This window comes from Esox lucius, chromosome 9 (assembly GCF_011004845.1).
Source record: "Esox lucius isolate fEsoLuc1 chromosome 9, fEsoLuc1.pri, whole genome shotgun sequence".
Classification (NCBI taxonomy): Eukaryota; Metazoa; Chordata; class Actinopteri; order Esociformes; family Esocidae; genus Esox; species Esox lucius.
Window position 1 is genome coordinate 16469411 of NC_047577.1, and position 15635 is coordinate 16485045.

A 15635-nucleotide genomic window follows, 5' to 3' on the forward strand; every position below is an offset into this window, starting at 1 on the left:
TTAGACTGCTTTAAAAAAAATGTAGTATTCCATTTCTAGGGTACCTTGCCATGGTATTCTATGAATCATGTAGTGGTATGTTTACCATGTTATTGTCTCAATCAAATAATTTACCATATGTAGCCTTGTAGTGTGATGGTATGGCCATGTAGGGTTGTAATGGGGAATACATTCTTGTAAACTCAGTGTACCTACCTTATGAAGAAAAGGCATTAAGAATATATGGAGCTGTGTTAGACTATCCACTCATATATTTACCACTGCAACTATGGTACTGCCATTGTATTTAAAGTTTACCATGACATTATACCCCAAATGTAGTATAGTATCTTGATCAGGGAAATGTACCATGGTTTTGCTCCATTTTATGTAGTGTTAGTGGTGCCATGAACGTCAGTAATTGGCGACCATGCTCACAGGTATTGGTTTAAGAGCGGTGTCAATTATCGAAATGTTGCTGGATCCTAGATCCTGTTCATGTGAAATTATTAGTAGGGTATTTGTACCAGGCCCATGGGTCTTTCGATTCACTCAATCGTCTGCTACACCACTATAACAAATGTAGAATTTAAAGAAATCATAGTATTTTTCTTCCGTAGAGACCAAAATACAATTAAGTATTTTTGTCAATACCACGCTGAAATGTGGATCTGTATAAGACCACGTGATTCAAAGTGAAATTAAAAGTTCAAGGAAACTTAATCTGACCTTTGATTAACCAAAGCATTCCCTTTGAAACCCTTTACGTTTTCGTTGTGCGTCTCTTGTGGAATTGTGTAGTGGGTGAAAATCAAGTTGCTTCTACAGCTGGCGCTCTGCTTTTGCTGTTTGAGTGTTATTTAAGCTTGGAGAGGCTAATTTAATGTCTTATAAAAAGTGTGCAAATGTAACAAAGATTTGCGGTTACAAGTACATAATTCCACTATATTTCTAGACCAGACTTGACTCACGTCTGTTTATCAAGTAGGTTAGGTCTTTCTAACTCCGCCCACATTTGCGGAGGGAACACTATCAAGGATATTACAACGAAAAAAACTACCACGTTGGAACTACAGTACCATTTTTTGGTAGTACATCTTATTTCCCTTTTTAGCAACATTGAGGAAAGTTACGTAGACGTTTTCTGTAAGTATTGTCTTGATTAGCATTTACGTTTTCGAAATGTTTATGATTTAAGTGCCACCAGCGTATGTCTTTTGCCAGTCATACAAAGAAACATTAAAGAGTATTAAAGTTAAACGATCTGATTACATTTCATTGAAAAATAAGTTTAACTATCTTCAATTGAAAGCAGAAGGCTGTAAACTACGCGCGCGGTTTGAAAAACTAAATTATGCGTCTTCGTAATCTATTGTTGCTCTTTGGGTGAAAAATAAGTAATTGATATAACGTCTCACTTCGTCACCCAAAACATCTTCCAACTTCCGTAAATGAATTGTCCTTTCCGTTGAACTCCAGATGGTATCCCAGTTATATTTATATTATGTTGGCGGTTGTAGTTTATTAACAAGACAGAAGCCCTAAAAAAGGTATCTGTTTTCCAGAATGAGTCTATTTTTAAGTGTGATTTTTGTGTGTGTGTGTGTGTGTTGGGTGTTTACGTTGTGTCGAATGTCTTTTTTGTTGATTTAATACCCTACGAAGCTAATGTTGTTTGTAACCCACTGGACTGTTACTAAAGTATATAGAGTGACGGCAAAGAAACGATCGTCGTTGTAATAACATTATTTTTTCACTCTTGTTGCAAACGTTACATAATTTCATAATAAATAAAAAATGATTGAAGATTAGTTTTTATTGGGTGAACTGATGAAGATTAGTTTTTATTGGGTGAACTGATGTGACAGTAATGTGGTGAGTGCATATTTTAACTATTGGTGTTAGTGTATACACATCTTCATTTTAAACAATAGGTAATTCAGGGTATTTCGGAGCGATGTTGATCAAAAACCAACCCATAACACCTGCATCAGAGGTCGGCAACTGTCAGTTCGGTTTGGTAAACCAGAAGTGCACCTGCGGTACAGCTAACAAGCTGTTATAGAGCAACGTTTGACCTATACAAAGGGTAGCTGGCAGGATGACATACTGTAGGGAAGCAGAACAAGTCACATGGCGGTGGTTGACTGGGAATCAAACACATGATTGTATTTCCAGGATAGCAATCATTTAGGGGGAAAAACCTTTGTCTTACTGGCTTACATTTGTCTACATCAGTCTCTTTCTCCTCCTCCGTGAATTCTTTAAAAAGTCCCTCCCGTTCCCCAGAAAGGCACTTCCTAGGTTTGAGTTTCAGCTGTTATGCCTAAACATGTCAGCTGAAACGTGTGGCCTGGCCTACACGCTCTCCTAGCAACACTCATCCCAGGAGTTTCTGCTGGGGTTTTAGGATTCTTTCTTTTTATGTCATTGTCATGCCATTTCAAATTCCCCCAAAAACATACAGGACAAAATGTCAGAAACGTTGAAATCCGAATGACAGATAGATTGTGTGTTGTGGCACTTGGACATATCAACTGTGACACTCAAAAGCATCAAAGTATTGGAAGCCAAAACCTTAATCCATTTCATAATTCAAGAGCTACTCAAATGTCTGCAAATATTATTCTGTCTCAGCAAAATGGTCGCAATGTCTCAGAGTACCCCATCGTGACTTCTCCACATGGCTCTCATCTGTAGAGAGTGAGCCAATAATGGATTGCACAGTCTGGAGAAGCTTGCTTGTCAGCTTACCATACTGCACCACAGTTACACCCACGACAGGCTAAAAAAACAGGCCAGGCAGTGTCACTGGGAAAGAGAACAGTCTCCATGGAAAGATAATAACCTCCATGTTGGAGACAACCTGAACTGCTTGACATATTATCAGTGTGAGCAGAACGTTCACGTCTCCATGAAGGCAGCTTTGGGTTTTTAAGTGAGCAGGGGGCGTTTGAAGTGGTGGTATTTGCGGTAGGTTTTTCGCCGTGCAGGTTTTGACCTGCATGCCTGCAATGGATAGTGGGGAGTGAGATTAGGTTTCGGTTGTGGAATGCTTGTTTCCCTCTGGCTACAGTAGACCATTCCAAGAATTCTGTGGTTGGTCCATCCCATTTCTCACAGACTCTTTCAAGTGGGTAGAATGATAGAGGTAGCCTACTCATAGGTTTGAGGTCGGACGCCAATCCTAAATACTATATTGCTCAAATTCTTTAACTGTTTGGCCCCATGGACGAAAGTAACACTTTGAGCAATGTCTTTACCACATATACTGTGTGTGAGGAGGGGGAAGTTTCAGTTCCTTGATAGATTGTTGCGTTATTCTGAAGTTGCATCGGTGGGTTTGTTTGATTCAACCTAAGAAGATATGTCCTTACTCACTTAGCCATCAGTTCTGTCGGCATGTTTGACAAGTCAGTCCTTCGTTGAAATGAAGGCAGAAATCCCGAGAGTATCCACCAACTCTTCAGACTTGTTCCTTTCTGCCCTTTCAGGTTCACACAATCAGGGCGGTTTAGAAGATTGTGGAAGTTGCCGCCACTCGCAGGACGTGGTGATGAGGCAATCGTCTGATGGCCAGTTCTTCTTTCGGCCTGCCACAAGTGATCGGGGGTAACACTCCCATTTTTATTGGCGAGTCAAGCAGTAAGTCTGAATGCTGTTCCACACCTCTGAAACGTTTGAGAACTGTGAGGTAAAATATATGCGCTTGTACCGAATTAATATGAACGTGTTTATTTATTGTACTCTCGTTCACGGAACTGTTGCTGTTTGCTTTTGCCCACTTTGAAACAGGGAACGCACACAATGTGTTTACAGGGGGGAGGGCAGCTAAGAATGCTGTGTGCCTGTAACACTGTATATAGCTCTGCACATGAAGCTATTGAAGCTTTATTCCTTAGTGTATGTTGTCATGTATGTATTTCTTAGTCTCTTACCAAGAACAAGGCTCAGTGTCAATTGATGCCTTTTAGCATGTGGCTCTCCTAAGACCTTCTGTCCTGATCAACATTAAGGTATATGTCAGTAGGTGAAACATGATGCCAATAGCCCTTGCACTTTGTGTTTGGGATGTGGGCTAGGTCACTAGTGCTCCTGAGTGGAATTAGGTTTTACTGGTGGCTACCAAACCTAGGCATTTCTGAACAAGTCCATTCCACTGCATGCCTGTCTCCAGGGCGATGATTTGGGACGACAGCTGTGTTTACTCTCACGCTAACACATTCTAGCTTCTCAGTGTATAAAGGCGGTCACGGTGAGACAATCACACACATAGACCATCCCGCAGGAACACAGGGTGGCACCAAATACCTGGGAGACAATCGATATATTCCTTCTAATTTGATATTGGCTAAGGAGCCCGGTTGTTTTTGTTAGTTGCCCAATGACCGAGAACTAACTGTACAGGGAGTGACTACATGGACAAGTCCAATAACAAGCGCTTTTTCAACCTTCTCAGACGTGTGGCCTGATGAGGTTGACTTTACTCTGTCATGTTGTCTCCAATTGCAAGTGAGCAGAGTTTTGATTTTGCCTGAAGGTGAGATGGCAGAAGGACGCTAGGACTGACAGTTTAGAGTATATTGTCATGGTGAGTGATTTCCCCAGTCTGTCACCACGTGTTCCTGACTCGTTGGTGTGACTTCACAGAACATTTCCTTTGCCCAGACTGCTGCTGTGTAGGCGAGACTCCCAGTTGCAGTAACTGCCTCATAATTATAATTTTATTCCACTGCCTCATAACAATAATAATAATAATTATTATTTTATTCCACTGCCTCATAATTATTACTATTATTATTCCACTGCCTCGCCGTTAGCCGCATCATTGCGAGGCCAGTGATCAAATCTTGCTTGCAGATTAGCCCAGGGATCCCACAGAGAGCAGTTGAACTGGCCAAGCAACGTCCTGATTTGAATGGTCAGCCACTGAATATGGTTTCCTTGCCTCATGACGCTAGTAATTCCTAATGGTGTTTTGGGTTCCTCGTGTCCAAATAAGGTTGTTGACTCCGATACTTAGTTTTGGCTAAAGCTTTTATTAGAGTTAAAACCCTTTGCCCATTCCATGCTAATGTTGGGGTAAGCACTTACTTTAATTATTACAAAACTGCTATATACTATAGTTATATACTATACTGTTAAGTTGCACTTTGCTATACACCAATCAGTTCAAACGTACAAACACTGAGCTGAAAGTCAAAGAACATAGTTTAGTAGGAAAGAGCTCATTGAAATACAGGCAAAAGAGAAATGGATTTGAGTGTATTAAAGGTGTCTAATTGTTTTATCCACATCATTCCTAATTACATTGCTGATTGTTATTACAGAGCAAATGTATCCCACTTACTACATACACATTTCTGATGGTCTTCATTTAAACATACACGATTCACATTTCATGTGTATTGTGCGTAGAGTCAGTTCAGGGGTGATGTCATATAAAGTTCCTAACTGGGGGAAAAAGGACACAGTTATGAAAGTTGGTCTGGACTAAAAGTTTCCGCAAGCGGATAGTGACTGTCACGGGGGAACCACTCACTTAGTCTAACGATGACAGGCCCATCAATATAAAAGAGTGGGTGCCGTTTGGGATGCTTTCCCAGCAACCGTTTAGTCAACATCAACAAAGTCGTCCGATGAGGAATACCTTAGGGATCTTACGTTTCCTGGCTGTTTGAAATGAAGAGGATTGTGGATAATGTCATGTTATTGCCTCGTAATCACCCATGTTCCTTTGTAGTTTCCTTTTAAATTCTCCTCAAATTCCTTTATTTTGCTTGTTTTATAAGATTCTTGAAAAACCTGACCCAGATGGTTTGCTATTCCAGATTTGGTTGCATTTTCAAGATGACCATAGGATTTGGCAATACAACCCGGCTTTTGGTGTCCCTATTGGCATAGACTAGGTGCTGATTGTAGTTGATACTACCAGTCCCAAAAATCCGGCCTAATGAGTTTAGCAATAGCACCATTCTCTTCAACAGGATAATCTCAGTCTGCAATCTAAAGCCTTTGATTTTTAGCTAATCTGTGGCTAGTAATCTGACATGAACTCCACACCAAAGCTGCTATGCATGGAATTATCCTTAATATATATCATGACAAAGAGGTGGGAAAGCAAGTACGCAGGTTATATACCAGAATAGCATTCCCATATTGCATTGCATCACCGGCATTTTGAGAATAAGACTCGTAATCAGACGATGTCAACTGGTGACAGATCTCTCATACCTTTCTAACAACACTCCACTGTCTCCCCACGGAAACTATAAAAGGAGCCTCGGCCTCCATGTTGATAGCCGGAGGTGCTTTACAACTGGCAGCCACTCAATGCCAGACAGGACTGTTAAAACCCCTCCATTAGTGAAAGCCTTGGATATTTCATTATCTGTTTGGGAGTGAAGCGGACGTGGTCCCATAGGAACGTAAGAGCTTGCCTTCCCCCACTCCACGGTCCTATTCCACTCCCACAGACATGATGCCCGTTCACTTGACGGGTGTCCGGTTGCCAAACTTGTGATGGTCCCTCCTGACATCTAAGCCTTTTCTATTGATTTATGGAAACCCTGGAAAACCAAGGCTTTAAGACCTTGACAAGACTAGGTTGTAGTTACGTATGGCCCGGCAGAATAAAGCCGTTGGTATGTTCCAGGCTTGATGTTAAATTTGTCATTATACAATGTAAATATCAGGCATGAAATTTGATTTCTGAGTGAGCACTGGAGTCTCAGTACTGAGACCTGAATCTGAAGGTAGGAAGCAATACTATACCCCTGCCAATCGACCAGCCAAGAAGGCTGGGGTATATTGGATACCTCTTGAATACAGTTGTTTGTTTTTCTACTAAATCTAAACTAAATTAAGTAATCTTTTATATGAACTGCTAACTTTTACCCTGAAAATGTGGTTGCATGGTTCAAACTCCCATTTTCTGCCGTAGGCATTAGTGTTCCATGCACCAGATCTTTTTGCATATCTACAAAAACAAAGGCCCCACTGAACTGAAGACTTTCATTACAGGAATCATGTGGATGGTAAACGTAACTGTTCAAATCATAGTTTTATGACCCAAGGTGGGTCAACACAACTCATTAATAATGCAAAACTACCAAATGGTTGCAGTGTCAAACTTTGGGCTGGAAGCCTCATGTTTATATTTGGCCCGTATTTAATACAAACGCCACGTGTCTTGGACTTCGGGAGGTTTGTAACATTGTATACTGGAGCCTTCTAGCTGCAAGCTGTTCACTGAGTCATCTCACCTCAACCTGACACCATGCATTAATTCAAGCTCCTACCGCAAAGCTTGAATCAATGACTGGCAGGGACCCTATTGACAGGTTCACATACCACACAGAAAACCATACCCTTTCAGTCTAGCGACCCGCAATAACCTCTTAATTAATTGCATGTCGAATAACGTTGTCGACATGTGCTTTAATGCTGTTGCTGAATCCTGAAGAGGGGATATTAACACAGGGTTTGTAATTAAAGCGAGTTCTGGGGCCGGGTTTGGGGTTTGCGTCGGTCATGTGTACACTGTTCTAATGAACGTTTGCCTGGACAGTCAATATTTTCCACCCTAAAGATTTTGGGGGTATTTCAGAAAGCGGGTTTAGTGAAAACCTTGAGTTAGTTAACTCAGAGTTGATGGAGACTTTGGGTTTATGGTTTCAAAGAGCCAGTTCAGCGGTTCTCTGAGTCAGTTACTATGGCAACATATTCCATGAAGCTCGCTCGCAGGTTTTATTCAACTAACCCTGAGTTTGTCCTACTCTTAACTGAAATCTGCCATCTGAATGTGTCAGACAGGGTGTGTCCTTTTCCAGAAGAGCCAGTTTATATTGAAGCACAAATACTCTGTTGGGAGAGAGTGATCAGACCCCACTTGGATGTTTTATCATTCCCTGATGATTATCTTTTTGAGTGTTACTATTTAGCACATTTAACACAGGAACAGCTTCAGGATGAGAGCACCTCTACAGCCTCTGTGAGTGGTGGTGGTTGACCCCCACCTGTTTTGACTGAGAGCACCTCTACAGCCTCTGTGAGTGGTGGTGGTGGACCTTTTTTTCTATTGGCTATAATGGAGGTCCAATTTCAACATGTCCAATAAGCTCACATTTGGAGTATTGACTGAATAAAGGCATTTAGGTGTTACTTTCAAATAGATAATATTAAACGTTTTTTACTTTTATTTTTACTTATCTCTTAAATATATCGCATGTTGAATGAAGCCACTGAAAACCTTCAAATTAGTGAAGAGAGGCTGAACAACATCACAATTGCTTGTACTGCAATTATACTTTTCCTGTGTGAAGTATATTTTTATATTTCACCTTCAGTTGCTGCCAAGTGGTTGCACCTGCATAATTATTGCACCCCCACACACACAAATGTTTAATGAGTGGAACACTCACGATTTAACTTTTTTCTATTTTTCAATGAATTCTCACACACTGGCCCTCATTTATCAAAAGTGCGTACACCAAATTTCCAGCGTACACCCAAAACCACGGTGACTTTGAGATTTATCAATATGGACGTTGGCGTACGGCACTCTCAAATCCTACGCCAGCTCAGGAGGTGGTGTACGCACGTTTTGATCCTAACGCACTGACAAACTAAAAGTTATGATATATTATGACCCACTGTAAAAAAAACAACAACAACATAATTATAAACTTAAGTGTTTATTTTTGTGCAACATGGACTTCAATGTTTAATTTGTGTGACTTTACCAAAGCATTTGATTTATATGTATTCCTTCAGATGCGAGCCTGTGCGCTTTACATTACGTTTCAGGGTTAGGCCCGGCAGTTGCACACATACTGGGTTCAGTAATAAAAGGCTTTTAATGACCAAAATATAATTCAGACTGACAAAATAATAAAAATGACATTCTTCTTTTAAATAATAATAATAATAACGACATTCTTCTTCTAAACAACAATAAACGTCATTAATAATAAAAATCATAAAATAATAAGACGAATATTACAAATTGTCATGCAATTATTAATGTGAATGAATGGTACTCCACATCACATCATCATCACTACTGAACACCCCAATACATGTGACGTGATACGAAATGAAATGCTAATGGTTTCAAACGCGTGCTGTAAAATGCATTGGGATCATTTGCTCATCCAAATAGCTTCATAAGAACAGCTTTATAACGCTCCTCGTTCTGTGTCAGCTGGAGACTTGGATCCGGTGGGCCTCCCCCAGTCTGACTCTGGCTCCTCTTTAGTGCCGAGACGCGCCTCTTTGTGGCGATCTTTGAATCAGACCACTTTTTTTCACCTACAATAAACAAGAAAACTCATGCTTAACTTGATCGGTCTATATTAAGCAATAAAGAAAACTCATGCTTTACTTGTATTAAGCAATAAAACATTCTTACCTCTGCTGGAGTGTGCTTCTCAACCCCCACACTATTAACAGCACTTGTAATTTGGGTCCATATTTTGCTTTTGTGGGTGCCTTTTATTCCACTTTTTAAACTGCCAAATAAAACAATTGTATTTCTTTCTACCTCCCTGGTGATCGTCTCAATCTCCACGTCAGAGAAGTTTCTCTTTTTTGCCGTCTTCCGTGTGTCCATGGCGTAAAATGAGGGCGTGGGGGAAGCGGAGACTTGAATATATAGGGGCGTGTTATTCTAATGACGATCGTTTTCAGCCGCGGCATTTATCAAGGGCAGGTATTGCGTACACCTAGATTTTAAAGGTACGCACAGGTTCATAAATCAGGCGGTGAGAGGAGTGTAAGCAAAATCTTACGCCAACATATACGCCCGTTTCTACGCAAGAATGATAAATGAGGGCCATTGACTCTCAGCAAATGTCTGCCCTGCCAAGCTCACATTATTTTGCTGCTGCTACTGTATTGCTTGTTTTCTTGAATATATTCTCATATTCTGCAAATGCATTCCTGAATTTTTAACTCCACTGAGAAGTAGGGGGTTTAAGCCCCTTTTCTCCTGTTGCCATGATGAATCACGTTATTTGCGTTCCATTGATGAGGGCTTTTTCTCTCCTCGTGCACATGCTTTACTCAGGGTTAACTTAACTCAGAGTTGACTGAACTAATTGTTACCACCTGTTCTGAAACCGTCAACTCTGAGTTTGACAGCTCAGTCAGTCCACCCAGAGCTGTGGTTTGAAGAGTATGTTAACCCTGCTTTCTGAAACACCCCCATTGTGGCTGCGGTGAAATGGCAGCTTCTCTGTTGGGAGCTACTGGACCCCAGGGATATGGAAATTATTTATGTAGTTCTGGTCTCAGTGACTTTTACCCAAGAGTATTTTATGGGGCTATGCTCCTAGGCCAAGTTGCTGGGTTGGGTTTATCGGGCTGTAAAACCAGACGTGTTGTTCAATGGAAATAGAATAGGAGTTTTTTTATTAGACATGTCTCACTGGTTCTGTCTGTTTTCTTTCGGGTTTGGTGGCTAATTTACACCACCTTGTTGAATGAGACTAGGGTTAGACTAGGGTCGCGATCTTTCCAGCCTGACTGAAGAAGCCGGTCCTATGGACAGTTTGCTTCTTTCCCCCACGCCTTACAGATTCACCAAAGTGGTTTAACTGTACTGAGTTTCTGGGAAACCTAGAAGTTTCAGGAAAACAATCGCTGGAATTCAAATGGTCTTGTTTCTGTTCCCAGTTCTAAATTGAATGTTTTTTTTCAACAGGACACTGAGTTTGTGGCCTGGGGAAATAACCGTGCATTTTCAAAACTGGGTTCCTCCTATTTCCTCCTCCTGTGGTCAGTTGGTTAATGTGTTTTTGTTCAAGTAGCTAATTTCAGTTTCAGTGTTTAAAAGTGGCAGTGTTTTTACTGTGCCAAGCGTGGTATGACTCGAGTTCCAGAAGAGATCCGACCCACGTGTCACTGTACATGGAACCACTGAGTCTGACGTTCTAAAGGGAGTTTTTACAGTGAAAAAGTGACCTGAGAATTCAGAGTACATAAGAGAAGTACTTTACAGTAAGAGAAAAAACAACACAAATGCAAGCACTGTGAATTTATCCTGACGCATTTATCTATTTTCTACTTTACCCAGAACGGCGGTATGATGTCATCACAAGAAGGGGAGGATCCTCCTCCAAACGGCAGTCAGTCTGACAGCCGGTTAAAGAGCAAGAAGCCCCCCAGTCTGGTCATATCCATCCCTCCCCGAGAAGAGGACCGACAAGAGAGAGCTGAGGCTGTCAAGCAGGTACATTGTGGTCGTCCCTGAGGAAACGTTTGCACTAAAGTCAGCGCATTTCAGCCTTCAGCTGAAACAGTTTTACTGGGAGCATGTCATCATCACCCCATTTACATGTCAGAAAATAGATTTTCCCGGCTATGCTGTCTGACCAGGAAAATGCATGGGAAAAGTAATCCAAAGGTGAAACCTGAAAAACAGCTTTTTAAATATCTTGTTCACAAATGTAGTCATGTTAGTCAGTGTTTGACTTCCATAATTCCCTTTTTTAGCTTGTTAAACCTGAATTCACACTTCCTTTCAATGTTGAAGCCTCACCCAGAGAGCTGTTTTGTTCGAAGTTCCATTTCTGAGAATTATTTGGCTGTGTTTTTGGCTCTCTAACCTGCTAAAAAGAGACATTTTGGTTTGTGTTCACTTTAAAATGTCTATTAAGGTACAGAAGAGGTTAAGGTTAGGGTTATGGACCAACTTTTTGTGTCCCTATTAACATTTCTGAGTAAATGTGTGTGTCTTTGCGATGGAGTGAACGCGAGCGCGCGCGTGTGACATTTTTAAACACTGTCTTTACAAGGGGGATACTCTGACAGAAAGCCTCTGGTGGCTAACTGCATGCAACCCTGCAGGCACACACACAGGCAGTTAAAGACTCTGTCTCTGCCATATAGACCAAGTATAGATCAGGGCTGGTCAACTGGCCCATTAAAGGGTCTGGAGCCTGTTGGTTTTCCCATCATTTCATTATTTATGTCTCATGTGGTGCCGCAGGTCTAGATCAGTCTCCCTTTAAAAGCAATGGAACGGGTTTTGTGCACCAAAGTTGAATATAAGGGGAAGGGATCATAAAGCTTGTGTTCAATAGGGTTTGCAGTGTGTTTCCCCAGCTAATGGACTAGAGATTCATCCATTGTCCTGCAGTCTCAGAAATGCCTATCAAGACAATTCTTGATACTTTTTCCTTAATGAGGCAATCCTTTGTGTGAACATATCACTAAGAAATCATACTTGGTGTGGTGAATCCATTTAAGTTGGCCACAGTAAACTGACTTCCTCTTTGCCCCCCCCCCTCGTCCTCCTCGTCCTTGAAGAAGAGTGTGAGCCTGCAGCCGGCCAGTCCCCAGTCCGACGATGGTACTGACGGCGACATTCACATGGCTGACAACCGGAGGACGGCCTTCCGCAGACAGGCCTCATTGTCACAGAGCATACGCAAGTAAGCCAAGCCGGGGGAACATGCCAATCTGTGGGGGGGGGGGGGAGAAGGTTTAACGGGGGGGGTGGGGGGGAGGCAGGAAGCGGTCGGCTTAACGAGAAGAGGCAAAAAAAGAAGGGGATGTTTTAGAAAAACAAAAGGTAGGGTGGTGAGATGCTGAATGCTCCTGATGCTATCGGAGACGGACAGGAAGCCAGGTGAAGACACAGTGAGTTGTTAGGTTTAGGGTTGTTCGAGAGGTTAGCTTTAGGTGGGACTGTACCAAAAAGAGGGGGGTTCAGCCGAGCGTTTCCTTCTGGGACCGGTTGGAATGTTGGACATAATCGAGTCGTATCCCCCCGTGACCCTGAACCTCCCCCCTACCTCGTGACCCTCACTCCCTTCCCTCCTCCCCCCCCCCGGTGACCCTCACTCCCTCCCTCCCTCCCGTCCCCCAGAGGTACGGCCCAGGCGACGGCCCAGGCTGCAGGTTGGTTCGGCGTCGGGGAGGACTGCGAGACCAAGCAGCAGCTGTGGCAGAGGAAGAGCCTGCGGCACTGCAGTCAGCGCTACGGTCGCCTCAAGGCCCAGTACCGCGAGCCCGACTCCCTCGCCAGCACCGACCAGGGCCTAGACTCGCCCGCCGCTCGCAAAATGCCCCGGGTAATGCACACTCACACCCGCACTTTACGTTTTACTGTCCTTGTGGGGGGACCTCAAGTGTTATTCTGAAGGGGATTCTTCTTTAGAGTATCATTTTCCGTGACTGGTAATTTAACCTCCACACACTATCAGTAAGTGTGGTTTATATGCTCTGCACGATTGTTGCCTTGGTTACGACGGCTTTTTTTCCAAGTTCAACTTCGTCATAACCTCTTAAGAGGTAATCCTGGACTTGCTGTTTTACTATCCCATAAACAAGATATCAAACCTCCATGGTAATCTATCAGAGAAGAACTGACAAAGTTCTTGTGAAATGACAAAAAATGACCTCCAATAGTTGCACAATGCCTTTAAAATCTGTTACATGGCTGAAAATCCCCACCTCCGCTATCAGGGTAATGACAAGCCTTCAATGTTTTGATTAGATGCCAAGAAGCTATGTAGACATTTAGTGACCTCTATTTTCATCAAGATGGAAACCGCATTTTTCCCCCTGTCATAGCCTTTCGCTTCTCATTACAAAATGTGCCAATATTCCTTGCCTCAGCCCCCCAGGTCCCATATAACTGGAAATGCATAAGAAATAAAGTGGCCAGAAACCCTTTCTTGCCTTTCCATTAAGGGCCCGGACCGCCGGGCTTGTCTAGAGATGGTTTTTCGACTGCTCTACTGTGTCGTGCGGCGTCAAATCGACACCGCATGACGGGACTGTCCGGCGCGTTAGACAGGACTCGGCTTCGGACCTCCGGGGAGAAGGGACAGGTTGTAGAGGAGGTGGGGTTTGGGTCAGGGCCGCTCCAGGGGAAGTGCACCCTCGTCGGGCCTGAATAATGCAGGGTCCCCCCCGCCCCCCCCTCTTCCCAGCCTCCGCCTGAGCCCCAGACAGCCTTCAACGGAGGTCCTGACACTGCCCTCTCCTCCGACGGCTCTCTCGCGTTGCAACTCCGTGCCACCTTGTCCCCCCCCCCCCATCACCCCCCTTCAATCGCTCACTCACAATTTTTTCCTCTGGCCTTTGCTCTGTCGGCTCCTGTAAAGACTCTGGTAAGAAAACCGTTATGTTCTGCTACACCCCCCCCCGCCTGCCTCCCTCCTGCATGTCTCTCTCTTGCTCTTTTTCTTTCCAGTACATTCAGTCCGACTACTAAACATGCACTTGTGAACACACTAACGCGCCCGCTTGGGTAGCCCCTTGACTTTAGGAGTGCCTTTTATTGTGACCTCGGCCCAGCTTGCTCTGGATCCTGGTTGAATAGTCATAGTTTAAAGAGTTCACTTCGTGGTGCTATCAACGCGACCATATTCGCTTGTGTCCGTACCTCCTCTCATTGTTTTCTACCGCCTCGTCACTCTGAACTGAACCTTTAATCCCCTCCCCCAGATCGTGGACCCCCTGGCGCGGGGCCGGGCTTTCCGCAACCAGGATGAGACGGACCGGCCTCCCCGGACCCCCCACACCCCGGGCATTACGTCTCTCTCCTCCTTCACCTCGCAGCGCTCCTGGGGCTACGCCCGACTTCCCCGACGCAAGAGGGAGTCAGTGGCCCGCATGAGCGTGCGCGCGGCCTCCAACTTTCTCAGGGTGAGCGCTGTGGCGCTGCCTTCGCCTGTATTTAAATGTGTGGCGGAGTGCTCAGTCCGACTGGTATTCATTCGTAAGTGCTTATTAGTGAATGCGGTGCTTATTGATATTTGAGGGGGGGCGTCTGTGTGAATGTCGATAGTGTGAGTTCTCCGGTGTTAAGCCCGAGGGGCCTCTTCACCCCCCCCCCCACGATGGTCTCTGCCCGCATCGGTTCCAGTCTCACCATTCTCCTGCGTTCTCCTGCCTCAGGGTCGTCCGGGCCTAGCTGGCTCGCAGACCGGTCGCAGCTTTCCCCGTCGGAGCTTCGTCCGTCCCAGCTGGTTGGATGAGGACACGGTGGATTCCGCCGACACGCCGGAGTCATCCGTTTTCTTCAGCAAGGTAAGTCCTCTGTCCTCCTTTCACCTTTTACGTTAGCGTCTTTTAGCAGACTGTCACCGTTCCTGCCTCGTCTTCAGCAAGTTAAGAACTCCGTTTCAGTCATTTGGCAGACTGTCTCTCTCTCTCTCTCTCTCTCTCTCTCTCTTTCTCTCTCTCTCTCTCTGTTTCTCCCTCTTCTTCTGTCTTTTGATTTCTGTAATAGCCTCCATGTCTTTCTCTTCCTACGCTCCATCACTACATTCTCTCCCTTTCCTTCTGTGCTCCAGGTGACCTGTCTCTCTCTCTCTCTCTCGTTCTCTGAGCTTAGCCGTCACGCTGGCTCTCACCAATGGATAATTAACGTCAAATGTCAGGTGGCTATTTCGGGTCTCCATCCCTCTCTTCAAGCTGTCCGTATGTGCCCCCAGATTAATCCCAGCCCTGCTCCCAAAGTAATGGGCCAGCTGCTGGATGTGTCCGTTGATGAGGGAGGGAGAGAGTGATTCGGTCTGGAGAGATGTGAGGGTGTCTGGGGTGTGGAACGCCGGGCCGGTTGAGTGGGGACACGTAGGGGCTGAATTTAGTGGCCAGATGTGGGTGTCGAATGTTTAATGGAAGCTTTTTGGAGTTCT

The 15635-nt window shown here is 44.1% G+C and overlaps 1 protein-coding gene across 5 annotated transcripts in view; it reads left to right on the top strand.

Moving 5' to 3' along the window:
- Positions 1-977: 977 nt before the first annotated feature.
- Positions 978-15635, top strand: part of LOC105021626 (inactive rhomboid protein 2) — a 32601-nt gene continuing 17943 nt past the window's right edge. The window contains exons 1-7 of one of the 5 annotated variants that reach the window (XM_010889408.4): positions 978-1125; positions 3474-3673; positions 11057-11212; positions 12292-12416; positions 12854-13058; positions 14440-14640; positions 14893-15024. In XM_010889408.4, the coding sequence (XP_010887710.1) occupies positions 3635-3673; positions 11057-11212; positions 12292-12416; positions 12854-13058; positions 14440-14640; positions 14893-15024 (858 nt within the window). In that variant the 5' untranslated portion in view covers positions 978-1125; positions 3474-3634. Of the gene's footprint in view, positions 1126-1443; positions 1530-3473; positions 3674-10700; positions 10759-11056; positions 11213-12291; positions 12417-12853; positions 13059-14439; positions 14641-14892; positions 15025-15635 lie in introns of those variants that run through there. The other 4 variants (XM_010889409.5, XM_020049855.2, XM_010889410.5 and 1 more) reach the window with 4 other exon arrangements.